At 53.4% G+C, this 19,570-nt stretch overlaps 7 protein-coding genes across 7 annotated transcripts; 3 read left to right on the top strand and 4 right to left on the bottom strand.

Moving 5' to 3' along the window:
* Nucleotides 1-4,307: 4,307 nt before the first annotated feature.
* CkaCkLH20_03838 (uncharacterized protein) lies at nt 4,308-5,072 on the top strand (the record flags this gene model as incomplete). Its single annotated transcript, XM_038886557.1, has 1 exon — nt 4,308-5,072. The coding sequence occupies one exon, from the start codon at nt 4,308-4,310 to the stop codon at nt 5,070-5,072; it is 765 nt and encodes a 254-aa protein (XP_038748399.1).
* A 1,872-nt stretch (nt 5,073-6,944) lies between these two features.
* On the top strand, nt 6,945-8,226 carry CkaCkLH20_03837 (aldose 1-epimerase; the record flags this gene model as incomplete). The annotated part of the gene is made up of 2 exons (XM_038886556.1): nt 6,945-7,797; nt 7,847-8,226. 2 exons carry the CDS (start codon nt 6,945-6,947, stop codon nt 8,224-8,226), a joined length of 1,233 nt encoding a protein of 410 aa, XP_038748398.1.
* A 503-nt stretch (nt 8,227-8,729) lies between these two features.
* Nucleotides 8,730-10,144, bottom strand: CkaCkLH20_03836 (diphthamide biosynthesis protein 1; the record flags this gene model as incomplete). Its single annotated transcript, XM_038886555.1, has 2 exons — nt 8,730-9,883; nt 9,949-10,144. The coding sequence occupies 2 exons, from the start codon at nt 10,142-10,144 to the stop codon at nt 8,730-8,732; spliced, it is 1,350 nt and encodes a 449-aa protein (XP_038748397.1).
* A 1,284-nt stretch (nt 10,145-11,428) lies between these two features.
* Nucleotides 11,429-12,649, bottom strand: CkaCkLH20_03835 (putative endo-1, 4-beta-xylanase; the record flags this gene model as incomplete). Its single annotated transcript, XM_038886554.1, has 3 exons — nt 11,429-11,668; nt 11,732-12,367; nt 12,422-12,649. 3 exons carry the CDS (start codon nt 12,647-12,649, stop codon nt 11,429-11,431), a joined length of 1,104 nt encoding a protein of 367 aa, XP_038748396.1.
* A 1,832-nt stretch (nt 12,650-14,481) lies between these two features.
* Nucleotides 14,482-14,940, bottom strand: CkaCkLH20_03834 (Ctf8; the record flags this gene model as incomplete). Its single annotated transcript, XM_038886553.1, has 1 exon — nt 14,482-14,940. One exon carries the CDS (start codon nt 14,938-14,940, stop codon nt 14,482-14,484), a length of 459 nt encoding a protein of 152 aa, XP_038748395.1.
* A 426-nt stretch (nt 14,941-15,366) lies between these two features.
* CkaCkLH20_03833 (uncharacterized protein) lies at nt 15,367-16,745 on the top strand (the record flags this gene model as incomplete). Its single annotated transcript, XM_038886552.1, has 5 exons — nt 15,367-15,468; nt 15,541-15,627; nt 15,716-16,078; nt 16,423-16,590; nt 16,650-16,745. The coding sequence occupies 5 exons, from the start codon at nt 15,367-15,369 to the stop codon at nt 16,743-16,745; spliced, it is 816 nt and encodes a 271-aa protein (XP_038748394.1).
* Nucleotides 16,746-17,517: 772 nt separating this feature from the next.
* On the bottom strand, nt 17,518-18,977 carry CkaCkLH20_03832 (ribose-phosphate pyrophosphokinase; the record flags this gene model as incomplete). The annotated part of the gene is made up of 7 exons (XM_038886551.1): nt 17,518-17,744; nt 17,801-17,838; nt 17,889-18,214; nt 18,280-18,374; nt 18,429-18,559; nt 18,636-18,662; nt 18,901-18,977. 7 exons carry the CDS (start codon nt 18,975-18,977, stop codon nt 17,518-17,520), a joined length of 921 nt encoding a protein of 306 aa, XP_038748393.1.
* Between the last annotated feature and the right edge of the window lie 593 nt (nt 18,978-19,570).

Here is a 19,570-nt window from a genome sequence, read left to right as displayed (position 1 = left end):
AACTTCTTTACTATTATATTAATTAAGCTAAAACTCTACTTTATATATTATTTACCCTATTATTATTACTATATAACTATTTCCCCCTCTATATTTTATTATAACCTTTAAGATATTAGTTATTTCTCCTTTTTCTTATTAAGCCTCTCTAATAGTATTAAGAATAATATTTCTATATAAAGTATAAGCTAATATAAAGAGATAGCTAGCTAAATAGTAATTACTTTAATAAATACTAACTAAGAGAGATTAATATATATTTAATAGAGTTTTATAACTTAGCTAAATAATAGCGCTATAAATAATAGTCTTTTAGAGCTATATATTATAAAGGAAAAACTAAATTAATATACCTTTAAAATAGCTAAGCTTTTAATATATTATAATACCTTTATTTTTAAAAAAGAGTTTAAAAGAGGTTTTATTTTATTTAATAGTTATTTAAAGGTTATAAAAGCTATTTTAAAGTTTTGATAGAGGGCTTAAATAGCTATTAAAATAGAAATAATAAATATTATTTTAAAGGAGTTAAAAAAGCTTAAAGAAGAGAAATAAAAAAAGAAGTTAGCTTACTTCTATTATATAATAAACTTAATTCTATTAAATAGAGTAATAATATAAAAACCTAAATAGATAAAGCTATTTATAACTACTTTTTAAGTAAACTATATACTTAAAGTTTAGATTTTAATAATTTACTCTTAAATTAAACTAAAAGGGAACCTACTTATTTATAGTATTAGGAATAATACTAACTTTATTACTATATTAGGTTAGAATACTAGTTATATAGTATATAAATGCGCTTTGCTTATATACCTTAGTATCCGCAAGTTTGCTAGGTTGTGTCTGCGTTGCATTTGCAGCACTGGCCACACGGCATTTTGGAAGTCTAAGCCGGCTGATTGCGACTGGTCCAAAATGATGAAGATGTTCGGGTGTGAACTCTAAAACGAGTCAGGGCGAGCAATTGGCGTTCTCGCAACATTCAGCGAACGAACGTTTTCTCGCGTGGCCTTCAGCCAACAACCTTGGATATGCCTGTCTGCAAGACGAGAACTTAGGTCGGCGTCAGGACTGTGTAGGTTTTGGGAGCATGTTGGTCGCATATGGGTGTCGCCGAAAGAACTGGGAGCGGCTGCGAACGTCGACAATGTGCCATCCTTGAGACCATGGCGACGACGGCACAAGAGGGCCAATCTCAGCCGCCTGACAAGACTATCATCTTGTTGGAAGCAAATAGGTGGGCGGCGTAGCAGAGAAACGACCAACAAGCTCGTTGCTTGCTTGCTTGCCAGGTTCGGGGCTGGTGCTGTGACCTGTCACAGAGGTGCCGTGGAAACCTTCTCGGGGAAGAGATGGGACGAGGGATGGGGATTGACCTCGTGGCACCGGGGAAGGGCTTCCGCTCGCTGAATGGGAAGATAGCCCAGTGTTGAGGGTGTGCTGGAGGGTCCATAGGTCCCCATCGCGTAGGTAGCTAGTGCCAAGCGACGGCTTGAGGTGCAGTGCAGTGATGCAGTGCGATGGTTGTTTGCCGTGGTGGGCATTCGACCGTTGCTGGCGGCAGGTTGGTTTACCGTGTCCGTGTCGTAACGTCTTCGTACTATGCAGTAAGGGTGTTTGCAATTTTAAAAATTTTCTCGTCTTTTTCGATGTTAATATCCCGGGAAATCCTCAAAGCTCTGGGTGTTGTGGAGCCGGGTGTTTGCGTCACCCCCAGTCCAGCGTCCAGGGCAGAGTCCAGCACAACGTCTGAACGTCGAAGTCCCCATGTGTTCGCTTGTCCTTCTGGAAAATAGGATCTGCGGTGTCACCCTGTCGTGTCCGAGGCGAAAGGAGAGTGGTTTGCGGGGCCGGAGAGAGGACCTCAAGTGTTTGGGAATGATTGTCGCGTCTGGGGGAAACGAGGAGCCGTGGGTGTTTTGGACATGCCATTTTCGCTGATTTCCGTGTTGGCTTTGGTGGGAGGGCGGAAAAGGAGAAGTTGGCACGTGTATCCGCACGGCGATGATGGGGAGGATGTAGGAGACGTCGAGGAGGAGGACAACGACGAAATGGTGGAGAGGAGAGGTTCACAGTGACGGAAGGCTACGTAGCCGTTCCTTCCTGTATGTAAGGTACCTATCCGTACTCCGTACACTATTTTCGCACCTGCCTCGAATCTTGAAACCAGACTCTGGAGAGGCAGGTGCATTAGGTCGCGATGGTAGCTGCCTTTCTGAGCTGCTGCTCCCGGGCCGTGCCTGCCTGCATTTCGGGTGTTGTCTTCGGTCCACCGAGAGGCAGGAGGGAACCCACTCTGCTGCTTCTCCTTCCCGTCCACATCTTCCGTTCTTCCACGTCCACCTAGGACTGGACTGGACTGGACTCCAACAGGAACGTGAATTCCACATTTTGGTGCACATTTGCGGGTGCTGCCTCACCGAATTAAGGAGAGACATTTCGCTGGGAATGTCATTTCCCAGCCTTTTGTTTGTTGCGCTTTCACCGAGGCTTGACCGACCCTTGCCTGGCTGAACTCCACTAGCTCGCGTTCTCAACAACTTGACCAGGAGTCAAGAAGCAATGACCAGTGAGCCCATGCGACTTGATGACTCCTTTCTTTTCGGGAAGCTCCCGTCACCCTTACGGAAGAAGAAACGAGTTTTGGGTCATCCGATGCTGGGCCTGTGATGACTGTTGCGTCCGGCTAAATCTCCCGTCCCTGCCGTCGGTAAGATGGGGCTCCACTTCGGTGAACTTTTCTACCAAAGAACCTAGGTCCAACTGAGTGTGCCAGGAGAGAACATGGTGCCCGGTTTTTGGAATTGGTCATTTGACGTCACTCAACTCAGGTCTCGCAGAGTTGTCTGTTTTGGAGAAGGCTCCGATGGGCTTCCATGACTGAGCGGTGCCTTCGATGAGACCCGTCTCTCAACGAACGATCATGGACAATGGACGTCGGGAGAAAATGTGTTGGCAGCTATTGAAGAGCGTTGGAAACGATTGAAGATGGAAGCTGCGATTTCTGTCACAAATTATATGCCGGCATTGAAGCAGATAGCTCCAAATAGGCAGTCATTGCCGTCGCCATTCACCCAGCGCCAGATGTTGTACTGCTCCCATAGACTGTGATGATACACCGGGTTATCAATATAAAGAAGTCGAATTCCTTAACATCGATGTCCAGTCTGCTCTGCGTTATGTTTTCCAAATGCCAAGACCAACAACAAGAGCATGTAGAACAGAGCCCAAGTATACATTACTGTTGGATGTTGTCACGAGGCCTATGATCTCCATCACGACATTCATACTATCAAAATCTAAGACAAATCTATATTGGAGATGCATTACAGCTTGTCACGAATGTGACTCTCGTGCCGTAAGATTATATGAGGAGGAGAATCAAAGACTTCCATGCACCCAAGCTCTTCGACCGACCATAAGCTTCACGTTTACCTCGAATTGCAGAAATAGCATCAAGCTTTCAAGGCATGGGACAATCCAGGCCATTAAAACGAGTCTCTCAACTGAGCAACTCAATTTCTATGTGTATGTCTTTCCAGAATTCTTTGCTACCCTTGACTCCCTGTCAACTACAGCGCACATTTCATCTAGACTGGAAGCATATTACGTTCGCTAGTCGTTAAATCTGTTGCCAAAGACTCCGGGAGTTCAGTGTTGACTGTACATCCTGATGTTCAGCCCGCACTCAGTCCATTCTCCCATATAAAAACATAACCGCCTCTGCTGGATATCTCGGAGTACCTGTCACAGCACATAGAGACTGCAATTGGACTCGATGATCATATGGTATTTCTGCTGCTGTTGCTCAGACAGGTTTGTAAGTCATAGGAACCTAGGGGACATAACGGCCACTGGCTGCTCCTACCGCCTGATGAATCTTCTCGACTACTTTCATGGCTCGTAGTTGACTCAGCTCTCCCGTTGTTCAAGTCTTGAGCCAGTTTGAAACAATAATTGTGTGTGAGTGAAATTCTTTGCCCCACGTTGTACTACAGTGCAGAATTTGACCGCCTTGGTGCTGTTTAGCTACACACGATGAAAGACATCAAGGAAGTCCACAAGCTGTCGCGCTCATGGTATGAACTCAGTGTAAAGCGGGGAACTCGAGAGGAAAGACCAGGAGGACAAGAGCATGTGCCTTCCTTTCAACCTTCCTTCCTTCTTCGACAATCATCCGTCCTCAATCATCCATCCTCAATCATCAACATCATACAATGGATTGTTCCAGAACATCGTCAGGAACATCGATCTAAACACACTGTTTCTTTTTCCTGCAATACCATCGACAAGCTCCCGGGATGCTTTACCACGTTCTTGACAACGTCAGTCCCAGGGTCTGGGTGTTCCTCTCCTTCGACGTGGAGAATGGCGGCCCCAGCGGCGAGAAGAGAGGTCGCCTGTCCATCCAGTTTGTGGAGCCAGAGAAAGATTTCGTCAACTTCTCTCTCCACCAAGTCGAATGCTGGAGCAGGGTGCTGTCTCCCTTCATCGTACACCCAGAAGTTCTGTCAAGCGAACACCGAGCCGAAGTCGCGCTGAACGAGGCGCAGACGAACGAGAGAATTACGGCGACTCTTGCCAGCGGCTACGAATACCTGAGTTCGAGAGACCGGGACCAGAATCAGACATTGAGAGAGGACGAGAATCGCTGGGTCGAGGGCTACAACAACATCGCCGAGACCATGTCTTCCTTTTCTCGTCAGATCACCTTCAGCGAGGTCATAGAAGTTCGCCCCCATAATCCCTTGCCGGAACCCCTATCGAGCAGTCGTATATGGACGATTAGTGGCAGCCCCACGGTACAGATCCGGGCCGGCATGGACGAGTGGACTCGGCTGCACGATCGAGTGCAACGCTTGCCGGATCTCGCTGAGATGGCCCCGACATTCGTCAACGACAGCCTAAAGCAGGTTACCGAGGGAATGGTCCGCGTCTTTGGCGATGGTACCCACCGTCGCAGCAACGATGTCATCTGTCCGTACCGCAGGAACAGTCCCACAGACTTCTTTCGCGTTCTTCCTCGGTGGATCTACGACATTTGCCAGTTCGACGGCACGGAGTGAAGACAGCAGCAAGCAGATTTGCAGACGGGGTTACTGCATAGTAAGGAAACCGACGTTTTGAGTGGTATGCTGCGGCTAAGGTACGGATAGTTGGGACGAGACAAGCCTTTTCCTCCCACGAACCTGCCTACCAAAGCCAACAACTTGAAGCACCGGAACTCAGTCTATGAACCCTAAGATGGGATGGATTATGCGTCTGGCGTTTGGGACAAGGGTATCGCTAGCTCTACAAAAGCATGTGAAGCTATGCCGCGGGAAAATATTTGATTGGCACGCATCGAGATGCTCTCAAGCCACCAGATCGAGACATGGGATCTGGCATGGACAGGGCTGCAGGGGGGAATTGAGTCTTCAGATGGTTGTTTTGAAGGGACGTTGAGTCAGACTGGTGGAGGACCGTGATTGAAGGTTATGGGATATTCAAAATTGCTCGCTCTCTGTAGTCAGAAGAATTGACTTCCACTTGCTTCCACATACTTTGACTAGCACCACGTCTCGACGTTCTGGGATGTGTGTATTTCACGCAACAATATGCAGTGATACTGTACGTCCAGGCATCATCAGGTCACCGGGCAAGCAGGTGGTAACATTTGACGAGGTGTTGGTACAAGAGCAACATCGTGGGCCAAGGGAAAAAGCTTGACCTTGAGGAAGAGGAGTCGAAAATCGAGTGGCGCAGAGCGGGGGAACAGGGAAGACGTCCACACAATCCGGGGAAGGCGCACTAAAACCCCGCATCCGTTGGTGACTTCCCAGGCGCACCAATAGCACCAACCAGTCCGCTACTTCTGACGACATGTTTTCCTCCCGTCGTTCCTCCATTCTCCTCTCCAACTCGCGAACCCCCCCGGCATCTCCGCTTCTACAACGTCGTCATCGCTTCTCGTCTGCCCAATCCCCGGACTTGTTTCTCCAAACAATTCTCGCCATTGTTGGACCGGAGTCCCTTCCCCAAGGGCCTTTTGACTTCGGCCTGCCGTCTGTTCCTGAGCAGTCGTCCAACCAGCCATCCAACCTCGCCAATTGCTCTCCGCCCCGTTGCATTGGAGAGGGTGTCATCGGGCCTTTCTCTCGTGCTTTTCCTCTCCATTCAACCTCCTCACCGACCTTGGCTTGCCTTGCCCCGGAGCTGGCTCCCTGCACTGCGAGACCGCAACCGCGACCGCATTCGCTTTCTCGCCCTTCCAGACGTCAGCAGAGAGCTTGCTCTTACTCCGCACTCAACCTTCCTACCCCGGCTTCCTGCATCTCGGGCCAACGTTAGGTGACATTGTCATCGCAGGCTACGAAAGCTTCTCACGCTACGCTCACCTTAGCTCGTAGCTTGCCTGGCCCGACCTTGTTCTTTCTTCCCAATATTGCCTGCCTGTCCCGGCTGGACCTGGACCTGGACATAGAGCTAGAAAGACAAGCGAAAGGATTCACCACATGTTCGTCTAGACGCTCCAGTCACATCATGCCGTCACAACCGGCTCATTGATCATCCCCTGTAACTGCCGCTTCTCGCTGCTTGCTTTCCCAATCCCCAATACGACTCTTACCGGATCAAGTGGAGCTGGTTCTCTGCACTCCGCATCAATTGTGTGTTCCTATTGCCCAGAGGCGACGACGGGCAGGGTAGCTCTCTCAAGGTCCGGATGATCAAGTCGTCCCACCTCTCTTGCCATGTGCGATTCTCCGCTCACCTCCCGCATGGGCGAGAGGGGAGCGGACGGACATTTGGGATATAAGCTTCGCCTTCACCCCATCTTCCCCTCACGCAGAGCTTGTCGCCCGTCCTCCCGCCCTCATCGTTTGTTTTGGCCTACCGTGTTTTGCGCTGCAGTCCTTTGCTACCTTGTCTGGTCCAACACCAACGCAAACACCGCCACGATGCGCTCGTCTCTCCTCTCCGCTGCCGCCGGAGCTGCTTTGCTCCTCCCGGCCGCAACCGCCCAGTTTGTTGGCGCTCCCGGTGGTAACACTACCACCGTGAAGCCCGGCCCTGACGAGAACGGAAAGTACTGGATCTTCAGCGACCACCTCAAGGCCTCTTTCATCCCGTACGGTGCCTCCATCTCGGACTTGATCATTAACGACAAGTACGGCATCCCCCGCGACATTGTCGGTGGCTTCGACAACGCCAGCTACTACGAAGTTGACCGCCAGCACCCCCATTTCGGCGGTGTTCCCGGCCGCTACGCCAATCGTATCAAGAACTCCACGTTCGAGATCGACGGTGAGACGTTCAAGGTTGACGCCAACGACAACAATGGCCTGAACACCCTCCACGGTGGCTCCGATGGCTGGGACTACCGCAACTTCACTGTGGTCTCCCACTCCAACAACAGCATCACCTTCTCCTTTACCGACCCCGACGGAAAGGAGGGCTTCCCCGGCGAGGTTGTCTCACTCGTCACCTACACCCTGAGCGGCTGGAACTGGGACTTCAAGATGATCGCCATTCCCACCACCAAGAAGACCCCCATCATGCTCAGCAGTCACACCTACTGGAACCTGGACGGTTTCGCCAACAACGAGACCAACACGGCATTCAACCACACTCTTCACATGCCCTACAACGGCCAGACAGTGGGCGTTGACAACATTCTGATCCCGACGGGTGAGATTGTGGCCAACCCCAAGGGATCCGTCAACGACTTCTGGAGCGCCCCCAAGCAGATTGGCGCCGACTTCGGCAAGAAGGAGCTCGAGAACAACTGCGGTTACAACTGCACTGGCTATGGTAAGCTTACCTGTCCATCTCTTCATAAACACATTGCTAATCATCACAGACAACTGCTGGATTGTCAACCGCAACGACCTCGGCCCTTACAACTGGCGCAATGAGGGTTACGTCGCCCGTCTGCAGTCTGCCTGGTCCGGTATTCAACTCGACGTGTTCTCCGACCAGGAAGCTTTCCAGATGTACAGCTGCAGCCAGCAGAACGGCTCCATGGCCCTCAAGAAGTCCCAGGGCCTGTTCGACAACGCCGACTTCCCTCGCATCATCCCCAGATATGGCTGCGTTGTCCTCGAGGTCCAGGACTGGATCGACGGCATCAACAACCCTGCGTGGGGCCGTACCAAGAAGCAGATCTACGGCCCTGGCGATGACCCCTACGTCCTTCAGGCCAGCTACCGCTTCAGCATCAACTCCACCATTGATGCGTAGAGAGTCGGTGTGCTGAGTGTGGTCATGTAGAGAGGATGAAGATGGGGCAAGGATAATTACATTTCAACCTCATATTTTTAATGATACCAGGAGGAAGGCTCTTACATGCCTCGTCCACGTAGGAAGTTAATGAATAAACGTAAAACAAATCCGTTCAATCGATGACGCCGAAAGGCTACGCTTGTGTGCTTCTCGATGTCAAGCTCATTAAGCGGGAGACAGTTACTGTCCAGAAAACCGGTCTAAAGAAGACTACGACAAAGTCTGGCGTTAGATCGTTTCTGTTATGACGCTGTCAGCGCCCGTCTAGATGTTTTGCCCCTTCATCGAGCGACACTCTAAATCGCACTCTGACTCACTCGCCGAGGTGTGATAGGCCATGACACAACAAAACAGCACAAAATGCAATGGAGCTATCGTCCGCGATTGAACGCCAAAGAGGTATCATTCCGTGCTCCCATCCCATATATACTCATGATTTTCATTTCCCAAACACCAAGACATCACCCCTTGATCTCCACCTCCGCAGGCTTCACCCGACCCAGGCCCTCCTTGCCGTAGTAATCCATCGGGTACACGCCCTTGCCCCAGTCGTCCCTCACCTCGAGCGCGACCAGCGCCTCGTACGGCGTCAGCAGCGGCCGCGGGAACGCGTAGCCCCAGTCGATGCTCAGCCGCGGGCACGCCACCTGCACCCAGCACTCGACGTCCGCCATCATCGCCAGCTTCCCCGGGAAGATCTCGCTCAGCAGCAGGTTGACCCAGGGGATCCCCCGCTCCCGCAGCCGCTTCTCGATCAGCCCCATCGTGTGCGGGTTCCCCTGGCGGCCGAGCGAGCCCAGGATCAGACCCCACTTCTTCGCCGTCTTGGCCGTCTTGATGGCCGTCCGCCGCAGGCCCTGCATCTCGTCGTGGCCGTACGTCTCACGCGTCAGCTTGCGCGAGTACGGGTCGTAGCGGTAGGCCGGGATCGTGGGGTTGTGGATCATGATGCTCTCGAGGTGGAAGCGGCCGTCGCCGAGGTAGAGGATGAGGTCGACCCCGCCGTCGTCGGCGAGGCGCGGGGAGGTGCAGCCGAGGATCTCGCCCTTGCTGAGGGGCGCGATCTGGGGGACGAGGACGTTGAAGCCGGCCTTCTCGAGGGTGCCGCGGACCCCGTGGATGGTGGCGTTGAACTGGATGGTGCCGACGACGGCGATGGTCTTGCCGGAGGCGAAGTTGCGCTCGAGGGAGGCGAGGAGGTGGGAGGCGTCGATGGAGATGTCGACGAAGACGTAGAGGGTTTTTATTTTGGTGACGTCGACGGGGATGAGGCAGCTGTGGGCGTAGTGGACGAGGAGGTCGCAGCCGAGGGCGCGGGCGGTGTAGTCGTCGATGCAGCAGGCGCCGTAGGTGACGTCGCCCATGATGAGGGTCTCGATGCCCGGGCAGAACTCGGTGAGGATGTCGGAGATGGTGGTGGCGAAGAGGAGAAGGCCCTCGGGCATCTGGAGGGCGACCTTCTTGGCGCCCGAGGTGCGGATGCGGTGGATCGTCTTGGGGATCTCGAAGGAGTAGTTGGAGGGGAGGATGGAGATGGCGGACTTGAGGGCCGGGTCGTTGAGGATTTCGGGGGGCACTTGGTTCAGGAGCCGCGGGCCCCGTCTTGGTTTGGCCACTGTGTGAAGACGGGTTTGTGAGAATGGAGGAGATGCGAGATAGTGACTTGGAAAGAGATCTCACCTTGGATGGACTTGCTATCCTCTATGGATCCATTGGAGCCTCCATTCTTTGCTGCGGCCTCGGCCGCCGTCCTCCTACCTACGAAACGCTTCTTGGGCTGCTTCAGCGCCGGCTGGGCCGCCGCTTCTTCCTCGCGATGAGAAGCTTCAATGTCGGCGGCAATGCCGAGGTCAGTCTGCGCCCGGTCCTCCTCCATGGCTGCGACACTTGTCGAGCTTTCTTCTGTCCTTGGTGGGGGAAAAGTAAGAAGACTTCAGGACTTGGGATTTGCTTGCGCGCGAATTTCTTGAACCTGTCTCTCACGAATCTTCACTCAGTTATTTTGTGAGTGGGTGAGTGAGTGAGTGAGTCCGTCTGAACTGCCCCGCGATTCTAAGTTCTGCTAACTGAATTTTTCGCGGGGCAATGGGCTGATAAGATCGCTGACTAAACCGGCTCATGCATGTACTGAGGCGAGCAAATGTCGGTTTGCCTATTGGCTAAGTGGCCTGTGTTTGGAGCACAGGAGCGCATCTCGGTGAGCTCGGTGAAACGCTGTAGGTTGGTGCATTACAATTTACTTCCCGACTCGTCATTCCAGGACAGTCCTCGATCTATTTGCAACTGATCCGATTTTCGCCGCCGAGCATCGATTCGGCTGCAAAACTGCATCAGATCTTTTAGATTGGAAATAGTTGAGTTCGGTTTGGGAGGACAAAGGTGCAGATGATGATTTAACTTGACACTCTCCCATAGGTAAGCCTACGATGCCAATCTTATCATTGGAGAGTTCACTGCAATTTAAACCCACCTAAAGGCTCTATTCATTTGGTTCCGCAGTTTGCATGCCGGTTCTTTTTCTCTGCGAGCCCGTTCTTTCACTGCAATTTAAACCTACCCAAAGGCTCTATTCATTTGGTTTCGCAGTTTGCATGCCGCACCGCCACGCTAAGAGCATCACATTGCGATAACAAATCGACTCCGTCGATTTAATGGTATCCGCAGACTCGGCTTTCCACAACTCCTCTGCTTTTCTAGCCAACATATGGTTTTTTCCCTGTAGGAAATGCGCAGATTGTCACAAAATTTAGGACACCAGCTGAGACAAGCTGTGACAAGCTGAGAGGTTGTCTGTCGCTACACTGGACTTCACTGCAAACCGAACGCACCCAAAACCAACATCATGTCGCTCGGGGCATGGCTGAACACGACGAATAGTTGGGGTTTTAAATGAGTGTTTACACAGCATAGCACCCAGGCCTATGCGGCTCACGGCGCATCGGGGCAATCATCGCATCGCGGGCAACGCCGCCGCGAAGTGCAGGCTCAATTCAATGAATCTTCATCATTTCTCTTGCTATTTTTAAGGCGAAATACGTCGACTGGATCCTTGTTTGCAAGTCTGTCTCGCCCATATCAGTTTTTGGAGTGTGGTTTACAATACCCGTCTTTTCATGCATAGCTAGGTTGTCATAGCACGTTATCCTCATGACAGACTTCTCTAGAAGAGCTTCCTGCTCTTTCCAGAGTCAAGACCCCGTCGTCTCCTGCAAGGGGGAGCAGTCTTGTTCTTCAACGCCCCAAGTGCTCCCTCGTACGCCGGGTGCTTGCTAAAGTCCTCGAACCAGAGCAGGGCGGCACCCTCGCCCTCAAAAGTGTAAGGAACCCAGCTGAAGGGGTCGTAAAAGTCCCAGATCGTGATTCCGATGCAGGCTTCGACCTGGACACACGCGCCGACGGCCTGTTTCAATCACACGTTAGCAATCGTTTTCACACAATACCTAGCTCGACCGGGTCTACTCACAGACTCGTAGGCCTTCCTCTGCCATTCCAAGTTGGTCTCGTTGACGGGAAGCTCGATCCTGACGTCCAGCTCGGTGTACGCAACCTCGACGCCGAGCTCGGCGTAGCTGCGGATGACGTCGATCTGCTGGTCCAGAGTCGGGGCGCGGTGCGCGACGTGGTGAGCCTGCAGGCCGACACCGTCGACCCTGATGCCATCGTCCTGGAGCATTTTCACGATGCGCTTGGCGCCCTCGCTCTTGGGGCTGACCGTCTCCAGGTTGTAGTCGTTGTAGTACAGCTTGGCGTCCGGGTCGACCCTGGCCGCCGTGCGGAACGCCAGCTTGATGTAGTCCTCGCCGAGCACGTTGTAGAAGACGGACTGCCGCCAGCTCCCGTCCTCCTCGAGCGCCTCGTTGACCACGTCCCAGGCGTAGCAGCGGCCCTTCCAGTGGCCTGCGACGTTCTCGATGTGTCGGACAATCATCTCGGTGAGCTCCTCGGGGGTCCACTCGGTGGTCTCGACCCAGGGCGCCAGCTGGCTGTGCCATACGAGGGCGTGGCAGCGGAGGAGCTGGCCGTTCTCCTTGGCGATCGAGGAGACGATCTCGCCTTCCGTGAAGTTGAAGACGCCCGGCTCGGGCTCGGTGAAGAGCCACTGTGTCTGGGGTTAGTCGACTTCGAGGGCGTTTGAGTGTTGCAAACCACCGACCTTTTGACCATTTGTCGGCGTGGTCTGGCCGAACTCATTGGTGTCGTCCAGGATGGCATCGTACTGCTCGTATGACGCCTCCAAGCCGGCTCGCTCGCGCTGTCCGGGGGAGTCGGTGGCGGCACCGAAGTACAGCAGACCGGCCTTCTTTGCGTAGTGGTGGAGCTGAGCGGAAGCCAGAGGCAGCGAAGCCGCCAGCATGGGCACGGTGAGAGATTGGAAACGCATCGTGACTGTTGACTCCGAGACCAAAGTTTTGAATGCCCAGCTAGACGACCTATCTCAAGAGACCGAGATCGGGGAGGTGGAGGAGAAACAGGATCAACAGTACGAGTTCGCAGAGAAGGCAACTCAATTCATATATGCAAGGTCCGATGCAACACCGTCCCCCGCGTCTACCCCAACCTCACAGCCGACGGGACGAGACCCATCTCCGGATCATGCAAAATGAAGAAGCTAGGCCAGCAGCTTTGCTTGGCCGGGTGACGTCCTCTAAGTGAGGAGAACCTGGTCCAAGGTGGCCCGCCGTCTTGGGCCCAAGACCTGCAAGGCTCATGCTGTTGGTAAAATAAAATCAGCGAAGGGCCGCTTGGCCTGTTCGAGACAACACATATGAGGAGAACGGAGGAAACACCCATGATGTGTGCGAAAAGAAGAGGTCATTCCGGTGGGAACCAAACATCTCTCATTGCCGGTTGAAGAGAACCAATAGTGCTGCTACGGGTAGCGGACGGCAGGGATCGGCCCTGGCATCAACACATTCATCTCTGGATGGGGCGAAAGGGGGACCGATCAATCAGGCTGTCTGCGGTTAAATTAGAGTTGCAATTGAGAGATGCACCAGCTATTTTATCCTATTAGCCAGCTCGGGTACTCCCCAAATCTCCCCTCACGGCAATGTGGGGAATCCTTGGCCAGATTCGCATCAGGGAGACGGTGAGACGAACCATTCGAGAATCGGCTGTTCCGAGCTCGTCGGTATTGTCGCATGAGCCCCGAATTCCATGATCGTGATTGTGGATAACAGCCGTGAGCATCAGGGCCATAGCTTCTGAGATATCCCTCTGGTGTAAAGAAATGGCTCGAGCAATCTGACGCTGATGGTATAGAAATGGCAAATTCTTGTATTGCCTTCGAAGAGGTCCCTAGCTATAGCAAAATGACACTCAAAAAGCCTGCTGTCATCACCGTCGTTGCTTTCCGGGGTTGTCTCTCTTCAAGTTCGCAAGTTTACGTTTCCAGCAGCCAATCCTGGATTGGGTGCCTTGTACCTCTGTTGCGTCTTTCCGTTCGCCCTAGATGTGTACCAGTTTTGGTATAACGGAGAGACCTAGAGCAAGACCCTTCGCAACAAGGCATCTAGCGAGTAGGTGGAGAGCAGGTACATCGCCGGGTTCAGAATCGATAGAGTTGAGACTGAGACCACTTGATGCCTCTCTTGGATCGAGAGAGAAGCGTCATCTACTGCGTTCTTCTTCCCTGCGACCCTTTGATTCCATCTTCAACCTTGAGCTCCCACTTCTCGCTGCTGGCGTCTGTGACCAGAGTTCGACGGAGCAAATGAGTCTTCTCAGGACTGGTCGGTACAGGATTTTCGGGTGATGAGTGAATTCGACGAGTGTCATTCAACTCTGAACGGAGGAGTCGCAGGCATCCGAGCCACTGGACGCTGCGATGATTTCTCCCGCGCTGTCCAAAGTAGATAGCCACCCGATGCGTCGGGTTGCTGATGTGCTTCACAAAGACCGAGGAAGCACCAAACCAAGCCAGTCCGACATTGTGAGTGTCCCTTTCTCGCGTCGCAAATGCCCGTTCTGCGACCACATAGAGGTGTTGTCGGTGTGGTCAGAGTGCAGCGCCCCTGGAGCATCACAATAAGACCCACAAGAGTTCTTCATGTTGGCCATGGATAAAAGTGCTCTGAGATGCACGCGAACTCCAGTGCCCGCTGGCTCAGCTTTCTGAGGCAAGTCGTCCATCGCCTTTCGGAACCCAGCGCGTCAGGGTCATTCTCAATGCTTAAGTCGGCGACCTTTCGCCGTCTCAGACGCGAACTTCTCCTACGAAGTGCTCTCCGTCCCGACAGGCTCAGGCCGCTGCCCAAACATGATCTTGTACTTGACAATCTCAGCGACCTCCAGCTCCTCCTCCTCTTCCCCGTCGGCGTTCGTCCTCGCCTCGCCCTTCCGCCGGATGATGGCCATCGCCTTCGGCAGCTTCTTGACCTCACCGCTGAGCCTCTGGTGCTGGCCCACGTAGAGGAACACCCGCTTCATCCAGGCCGTGCTGCCCTCCTCTTGGGTCTCCGGGTGGTAGTCTGGAAAGATGATCCTGCCGATCGGCACCTCCGGCTCGGGCTTGTCGCCGTTGTCATTGTCGTCGGGATTGAAAGGCGGCAAGTTGATGATGCCTTGCATCTCAAGCAACGCCAGTCCGGACGGTGTCTTGATAGTTTGCGGTAATGGGTTGTCCGAGGCCGGTGAGCCCCTCTTAGGCGGATAGATCTTGACCGTCGACATGACGAATCTTCACACGGCCGTCGTGAGTGATAACTCGTGATGAGAAGTCGCTGGTGTTGCGTCTGATATCGGATGGGTCGTGAGTGAGTATGTAAGATAGGTACCTGAGGTAATACCAGGGAATAAGATGGAGACGCTGCTTCCCGATACGTACTCGCTGGTCAGTGCGATGACTCTGACTGCAAGAGCACGTGAGGTTGTGGGTTAGGTCTGCTCCGCAACGCAAAATCCGGCCCCGGCCAAACCTGAGCCCCCGACGACCAGCAGAATTGATCCCAACTCTGATTGGCCGATCTCTTTTCGCACTCGCTAGGGCACACAACTCCAAAATTTACTCAGGGCGATTTTTCGTTTTCGAACTTTACACGACCGATCGCACGTACTAACCGCCCAGCGACAAGTTCTTGCACACCCAACGCCGGCAAGATGAAGGTAAGAGAATCACCATCATCGCACACGAAGACGACGACGACGACGACGAGCTGCGGCTATGATAATTTACGATTTTCCGGATTCGATATCGTCGCCGTCACCGTCGCCGTCGCTCGAATGCAAAATTCCTTGGAGGGGAAAAACATTGGACTGACATGTCGAACGTAGTTGAACATCTCCTACCCTGCCAATGGCAGCCAGAAGCTCATCGAGATCGAGGATGAGCGCAAGCTCCGTGTCTTCATGGAGAAGCGCGTACGTTGTTCTCCCTTCCCGCCGAACCCCATCGACGCCAGAGCGCAAACCTCAGAAACCGATCAACAATACTAACAACCACCAACAGATGGGCGCCGAGGTCCCCGGTGACTCCGTCGGCGACGAGTTCAAGGGCTACATCTTCCGCATCACCGGCGGCAACGACAAGCAGGGTTTCCCCATGAAGCAGGGCGTCATGCACCCTACCCGTGTCCGCCTCCTCCTCGCCGACGGCCACTCCTGCTACCGCGCCCGCCGCACCGGCGAGCGCAAGCGCAAGTCCGTCCGCGGCTGCATCGTCGGCATGGACCTCTCCGTCCTCGCCCTCTCCGTCGTCAAGCAGGGCGACGCCGACATCCCCGGCCTCACCGACGTCGTTCACCCCAAGCGTCTCGGCCCCAAGCGCGCCACCAAGATCCGCAAGTTCTTCAGCCTCACCAAGGATGACGATGTACGTGAGCTCCTTTCGCGCCTCTCGGGCAGCCACTTCGTCATCGCCTACCCGGTGCCGCTGTCTTCGCGCGCGCCAGGTAGAGTGTGAGAGACGGGACCGCGTGTTTCTCCTTCCGTCTTCTTCGTCGATACCGACCTTGTGCCCGTTTCTGGCCTCTCATTCGACCGAAAACCTTTTTGAAGCCCACGTGAGCTCGAAGTGTTGGCTCGAAGAGAGAGGGAGATCAGGGACTCTCAAGACGGTAAAGAGGAGAAGGGAAGGGAAACCGCGTGTCAGGCTTTATTTGATATGAAACAAGACTCAGCAGAGGCTAATCACGGCAATCTTGCTGCCAACTACAGGTCCGCAAGTACGTCATCCGCCGCGAGGTCCAGCCCAAGGGCGAGGGCAAGAAGCCTTACACCAAGGCCCCCAAGATCCAGAGACTCGTCACCCCCCAGCGTCTCCAGCACAAGCGCCACCGCATCGCCCTCAAGCGCCGCCAGGCCGAGAAGGTCAAGGACGAGGCCGTAAGTTTTGACACATCATCCCCGCTTCTCGTGCGTACCGACACTGACATCACCCCCAGAACGAGTACTCCCAGATCCTCGCCAAGCGCGTTGCCGAGCGCAAGGCCGAGAAGGCCGACGCCCGCAAGCGCCGCGCCTCCTCCATGCGCAAGTAAATTGCACACGGCGGCGTTGGGTCAAACACCATTTGGGAACGACAACAAAAGTAAAGAACCAACTCGGTGGGGGTTCCTTCTGGTTTTTTCTTTGCATCGGGCGTGGACGGGATTGAACGTACGAGCTGGCAACATGATTGGAACAGCTATGACGACCAGGTCACTACGAATGTAATAGGGCATTCGAAAATGGAAACTACATCCTCGACGCGCACAAAATACCACAGCGACAAAAGTTTTGATGTTTTAAATTGTTATGAAGAACAACTTGCCCACGCTTCCCCTCGTAGTCCACCGTGGTTTGTAACCTCCCCCAGCCGGGAAGGTTCAATCTGTTCCTCGACCAGGTCCCAAGGCTGGACCTCTGTAGACTTTCTGTCCCGCTGAGACGATCCACCGATTAGACTCGGATCTCCAAAGGGTCTCTGTCTCGGTGAAATTTTTCTACCCCAGACTCACCGCCTAACGTACCCACAACACCCACTTCACTCTCTGACTCTCGCGATGGGAAGGTCTTTCGTGCATTTTCGTAACATGCTCTTGGGCACCTTGCATCTTTAATAGTGAAAAAGACTTTTTTTTCGTTCTACCTTACGGTGCGTTATCGAGATTGGAGAACCCAATCTAGTAGTAACCTTGCTGGAAATCACAACCCTTGCCCTTTTGTGCCGTACGCCCCTGGAAAATAAACCCATGATAATTTTGTTATTCGACTTGAGCGATACTCGTCGTCCACAGAAACCTCAAAAGACCGTGCGTATTCCAGCTCCTCCTACACGGGAACGTGGTTGAAGAGGTAGCTAACCGACTCACCGTTGTGCGTGCGGCGGATGGCCTCACCCAGGACTTGGCTGATGTCGATGACGCGCAGTTTGGGGCAGCGCTCGATCTTGTCGCCCAGGGGCACGGTGTTGGTAACAACGATGCGGGACAGGCAGCTGTTGTTGAGGGTCTCGACGGCGTTGCCACTGAGGACGCCGTGGGTGACGATGGCGATGACTTGGATGATAGTTAGTGACTGCAGCTCAACAGTGTACCGTTCCTGTGAAACATACCTTCGCGCGCACCAGCGCTGTTGAGAGTCTCGGCAGCCCTGTGATGCGGTTAGTATATGAAGAACCTCGTGCAGCACAGTGTACGAACTTGGCAAGAGTGCCGCAAGTATCGGCCATGTCGTCCACCAGGATAGCAATCTTGTCCCTGACGTCACCGACGAGAATCATACGGCCGACGACATTGGGGCGGGGACGCTCCTTGTGAATGAGGGCGAAGCCGGTCTCAAGGCGATCGGCAATACCAGTGGCTCGCTTGGCACCGCCGGCGTCAGGACTGACGATGACGGCGTCCTCGACGCTCATGTTCGACTTGATCCACTGGAGGACACTGGGCTCGGCGTAAAGGTTGTCGACAGGGATGTTAAAGAAGCCCTGGATCTGGGAGGCGTGGAGGTCCATCGTGATGACGTGGTTCTGCGAGATTGCGATGCGTCAGTCTTCGACGCTTTCTGCCCCTACTTCCTCTCGACGGCACTTACGCATCCCGAAACCTGGAGCATGTTCGCGACCAACTTGGCACTGATCGGGGCACGACTCTTGTCCTTCTTGTCCTGTCTGGCGTAGGGGAAGCAAGCTATCTGAAGTCAGCGCTCCTGTGTCCCCAACTGTGTGGCTCGGTGTGACTGACGAATGACGGCGGTGATTCGGCGGGCGGAGGCGGTTCTGCAGGCGTGGATCATGATCAGAAGCTCCATCAGGCCGTCGTTGACGTTGCCGGGCTCGCTCGACTGCAGGATGAAGACATCCTCGTCGCGGACGCTCTCGCCAACGGTAACACGGTAAAGAAGTCAGCTCAATCACTCAAGCCCAATCGGTCGAGAGATTGCTCGCTAACCTCGTTTCCTGGTTGGAGTAGTTCAGACTGCAGAAAATAGTATCGCGGTTAGTGCTCCGTCTCTCGATTGTGTGCGGTAGGTTTTCTCGGTCGACGCAAATGGGATCGTGGGTCGGGAAGGAGGAGGAGGATCGCTCACCTCATAGTCTTCGCAAGAGGAATTCCAAGCCTATCGCGGCGCAAAATCGCAAGTTAGCGGCAGTCATTTCGCAACGGAATGAATAGAGAGCCAATCAATCCGTCCGTCGGAGTAGGGGAGACAAACCGCTGAGCGACTTTCTGGGACAGCTCCCCGTGGGAGCTGCCCTTAAGGAGCTTGATATCGTTCGCCATGTCCCCCATGAGGCCGGTCGTTGTGTTGACGACGAGGGAAAAAAAAGAAGAAAAAGAAAGTAGTCGGAGGCGGGCGATCAGCCGAGGAAATATGCCAAGGGGTTGCACACCTGCTGATGTTTGCAGTAGGCTAAGGCGGTTTTCTGAGCGAATCGAAACGCAGCGCGGGGTCACGATGGAGGGGTATGGCTATCGGTCGGTGGATTGTCGCACACAAAGCTCTGTTGGGAAGAGTTGTGAGATGTATCAGAGTATGCGCTAAGATGAGACAGCAGGGCAGAAGAGAATCGGGTCTGGAGCCTTTAAAAGATCTTGGTCCTGTTAACAGAGAAAAGTGCAGTTGTCACCGGAGACAACTGCAAGAGGTAAAAAAAAAAACTAGAGCCCCTGCCGTCATTGTTCCGCAGTCGCTGAGAGGTCAAAAAGGTACTGTGGGGAACAAGCAAGGATCCCCGTGTCTCCGGCTCTTGAATCTTTCTTCATTGTCCCCCAGTCAGTCTTTGACAGTCACCGTGCACCCTCTTGAATCCGCATGTAGTGTTGAACTGCTTCCTTGAATAATTCAGTTGATCCCACAGCATTTGATTCAGAAACAGACGCAT

The sequence above is a fragment of the Colletotrichum karsti genome (assembly GCF_011947395.1).
Source record: "Colletotrichum karsti strain CkLH20 chromosome Unknown Scaffold9, whole genome shotgun sequence".
Lineage (NCBI taxonomy): Eukaryota > Fungi > Ascomycota > Sordariomycetes > Glomerellales > Glomerellaceae > Colletotrichum > Colletotrichum karsti.
Note: the sequence above shows the minus strand (reverse complement) of the source record. Positions and strands in the feature narration are given on the sequence as shown.